Source organism: Otolemur garnettii, unplaced genomic scaffold, assembly GCF_000181295.1.
Source record: "Otolemur garnettii isolate 467f Iridium unplaced genomic scaffold, OtoGar3 scaffold00180, whole genome shotgun sequence".
In the NCBI taxonomy this organism is placed as follows: Eukaryota; Metazoa; Chordata; class Mammalia; order Primates; family Galagidae; genus Otolemur; species Otolemur garnettii.
Window position 1 is genome coordinate 1205192 of NW_003852575.1, and position 4320 is coordinate 1209511.

Consider the following 4320-nt stretch of genomic DNA (forward strand, 5'->3'; position numbering starts at 1 on the left):
TGAGCGTCTGGAGGGATGCTCTAGTGGGATGCTCAGCATCTAGAGGAACGCTCTAGAGTAATGCTTAGTGTCTAGAAGGATGCTCTAGTGGGATGATGAGCATCTGGAGGGATGCTCTAGTGGGAGGGTCATTGTCTGGAGGGATGCTCTTTGCTATGCACTCACTAAAACCAATACATTCATTGTATTGAAGATTCAGTCCAAATCTTTGTTGTGTTAGGATGGAGAACATGTGGTCTCTTGCCCTGGGAAGTGCTTAGAGCAGGTAGAATATCAAGCTTTTGTCATGATCTTCTCCCTGGGGATATGTAAGCCTCAGAATGCACTGTGGCCACGTCACTGCCACATAGTATGTAAGGGGCAAATTGCTGCAGTGTGGACTTTTTCTTACATCACTTGGGCGAAGAGCTGAATCTGTATGTATCATAAGACTTTTGAGTGAACACTTTTCATAAGATTTCCTTTTCTTTACTAAAGTGTTGTCCAAACAGATGCCTCTGGCCAATTCTTTTCTTCTCCAAGAATCACCCCTCTTCATTTACATCTTGCATATATGTCCCAGTTGTGCTGAACACTTGTGATATAGGGAGTGAATGGTCCCAGGGCTGGGACAGCTGACGGGATGAGTGGCACAGTGCACGCTCAAGCCTGAGTAACCTGTGGGTAAAGGAGTCATTGATGCCTTCCTGAAACAAAGATCTCTTTGACCTTTTAAAGGAAGGTGACTTGCCTCTGCTTGTTGGAGGCAGGGGCCAGAAGCAGAGGTGGATGGTGGAGTTAAGTCTTCCTTCTCCCTCCTCCTGCTCTGCACCCTGATCTCCTGTGCACCTGTGGCCCCTCACGGGATGTGGTGAGGACTGATGACTGTGACAGTCTCAGAACAGGGTCTACAAGTGTGAACACTACTCTTTTGCTGTCAAAATTTCCAAAAATTAACAAGGAGAAATGACTGAACGGTGAGACCAGGACAGTGGGGGCCCATTTAGCCGATGTTTGCTGACTGCCTGCTTTGGGTTTGGCATGTTGATGGCCCCGTGCACTGACCATTTCCCTTCTGTAGGACTACAGTTCCTTTCAGTTTATTAAAAAAACATCTGAAATGACCAAAGTCATGGCTCCAGTGTACCCTTTCTGAAGCTAAAGCGAAATACAACTGGCGGTGGGGGGTGGGGGGCGGGAACTACTTTTTTTCATTGTCTTAAAGGCACAAGTTCTGGAGGGCTCATAATTGTTGTTTCTTATAGTGAAAAGCTGAGATAGGAAAACTCAATGAGATCAATTGTGTTTTGCAGTTATAAAATGAAAACAAAGTAGCTTTACTAAACAATGCCCCTATTTTAAATATTTACACATATTTTTTGAAAGCTCTCACAGAATGCATTTTCATAGCTCATTTCATGCCATGGGAAAACTCCTGAGATCCATGCCTAGAGTTCTTATCCCCAGATATGGGAACTGAACTATGAACAAGTAAAATAAAATGATAAAGGTGTCGGTCTGCAGGGTCCATGGTCCCCAGTGGTCCTTGTTTCTCTAATTCTATGCACCTCTTTGATCTTTGGTTTCTCACATGGTTAACTGCATGGCTGGGAGGAAAGAATTGACGATTTCCAGTATACAACAGGCACACAATAAAAGCTGTCTAAATGGATGAGTGTGTGACTGAATCTGAACAAAGATTATCCTGGACTTTAGAGGTGTTACTCTGGGCACCACCCAGAGCCTCTTTACTAAAGAGCAAGGTCCCTGTAACTTCTCTTCCCTGGTAACTTCTCTCCTTGACACGAATATGCCAAAACATACACACTCTGCTCAACTGATGGAATTTTCCAAAGGCACAGGAAACTAAGTCTCAAGCAAAGACGTTCTGTGTTTTGATATTAGGATGGGTCTTTCAGAGATAAATGTTTGAAGCCAGGAAAAATAGCATCAGGAGGAAATAATGCATGTGTGGGCAGTGGTGGAAATATTCAGGGTCTACTCCATGGGAACTCAGACTGTTATTATTTTAAAGTTTCCTTCATGTTAGTACAGCTGTGAAGATGCCACTGGGCAGGGCCATGCATTCCCAGGCCCACGGCATGGCCTGAGTCCTGTGCCACCCCACCGTCACTGCATCCACAGAGGTGACTGCTCCTTCATCATTGTCAACACTGGGCAGACTCTGTTGGCTCCAGACACGTTTGCAAGTGATGCTGAGAACAAACCTGTATCTCAATGTTCCCAGATGCTGGCCAGTTCTTCCCAGAGTGCTAGGCCTCAGTCGGTCCTTCCCACATCTCTGTTATGGCCTTCTCTATCCCATTTCGACCCAGTCCCAGCCAGAGAGTACCCGCCTGCCTCTGAGTGTTTGACCTTCTCAGACTTGAAGGTCAGGTCCATGTCAAGCCTATAATTCTCCAATCCAACTAAGAAGAAGCAGAGACAGACCAGGAAACCCATAACCCTAAACATTGAGACAGAGAGAGTGAAGGTTCCCAGATTCCTAAAAAATGAAAAAAAAAATAATATATATATATATATATACATTGGATAGAGGTTAAGAAGTGTTTTCAGAAATCTACCTTACACAACATAACCTAAATAGTGAGCCCCTCCACACCACCACCCTGGGTCAACACACCCCTAAGAAGGTGTTGACATCTGTATTCTGTTCAAGCTGGATTTTCTATTTGGCTTTCCCTATGTCCTGTAGCTTGCAAATCTTACTTTTGGGAAGTATTTTCCCTTTTTTTTTTCTAGAAAGTTCTTTAACCTCGTCATCTTTCTGGGTCTGTACAGTTCCTTCCACAACTCTTTCCCAGGGGCCCACTCCAGCACTGCCTCCCCCAGTGCCAGTCCCTTCTGCACCTGCAACCCGCACCTCAGCCTAGAGCACTGAGTCTCTGTACCATGTCTGAAGATGGGCTGCAGGATTTTGCAGTTCTACAAAAGGATTTTGTTCTGCCGTTCTGGGAAGGAATGTCCCTCATGTCTCCTCTCAGGCTCTGTCCACTTGGCCTGTTCTCTGTCACACGGCTGTCATGTTCCCCATCAGTTGTCACAGGACAGTTTCAGAGTAGCTGGATTAAGAAACAGGAGCCAGCTGGCAGCTTTTCTGCCCTTGTGTGTGTGTCTGTGATTCCACCCAGCATTGGCACTATCTTAGTCTGGGCAGGCTGCCCTAAAACACCAAAGAACAGAAATTTCTGGAGACTGGAGGGCTAAGATCAGTGTGTCCTTAAGGTCAGTAGTGACGCCTCCATCCTTGGGCTACAGATGACTCAGACACCTTCTTATCTGACAGGGTATAGAATGTGCTTTGCTGCCCACCTCTTCTTCTAAGGGCACTAATCCCACGCTGGGGGGCCCCACCCTCATGACCTCATCTAACCCTAATCACCCCCCAGGGGCCCCACCTCCTGAGTTAGGAGGTTCGACTATGTGTTTAGGGCAGACGAAGCATTCAGACCCTTCTGTGCTTCTCTCTCTCCTTTCTTCCTCAGTCTCTTCCCTGCTGCCCTCCTCAGTTCTCTCTGTGTCATGAGAATACCCCTCAGATATGCTCTGGGCTTGCTGAATAATGGGGAATTTGTCTCCTCCTCCAGGAACTCCCCCGACGAATGCGGCGTGGCCAAAGGCGGGAAGATGGTGGGCAGCCCAGACACTGTGGGGATGAACTACGGCAGCTACATGGAAGAGAAGCACATGCCACCCCCAAACATGACCACCAACGAGCGCAGAGTCATCGTTCCAGCAGGTCAGAGGTGCTCAGTTAGCAGACCACACCCTCTTAGAGGCGGGGCTTAGCATCCCTGAATCTGCTCCTCCCACATGGCCTTGGTCACACCTTGGCTGTCTAGAGCATGACTGTATGTGGAGCCAGCAGAGGTTTGTCCACATACGGTGACATGTCTGCTGATCTCCAGTAAAGTGAAAAATGAGGATAAATACGCATATACACCCACGGACATGAGTGTGCTAGGTTTTAAGAACATGTGAGAAAGCAGTATGTTTATATGGCTCCCAACTCTTTATTTTGCCAAGTAAGAAAAAAATATACATACACATGTATGTGGAGGGAGAAAGAGAAAATAGAGAGAGAGAGACTGTCCAGGCAGACTCCCCTTGTGCTGTGTGCACACCTGAGCTCAGTGTCCAGGCAGACTCCCTTGTGCTGTGTGCACACCTGAGCTCAGTGTCCAGGCAGACTCCCCTTGTGCTGTGTGCACACCTGAGCTCTGTGTCCAGGCAGACTCCCTCGTGCTGTGTCCTCACCTGAGCTTGGTCTCCATGCAGACTCCCCTTGTGCTGTGTGCACACCTGAGCTTGGTCTCCAGG

The 4320-nt window shown here is 47.4% G+C and overlaps 1 protein-coding gene across 3 annotated transcripts in view; it reads left to right on the forward strand.

Moving 5' to 3' along the window:
* The window catches only part of ERG (ERG, ETS transcription factor), a 189187-nt gene that overhangs the window by 147128 nt on the left and 37739 nt on the right, over positions 1-4320 (forward strand). For all 3 annotated transcript variants that reach the window (XM_012811949.2, XM_023519590.1, XM_023519591.1), the window contains one exon: positions 3588-3739. In XM_012811949.2, coding sequence (XP_012667403.1) covers positions 3588-3739 — 152 coding nt within the window. The remainder of the gene's footprint in view (positions 1-3587; positions 3740-4320) is intronic.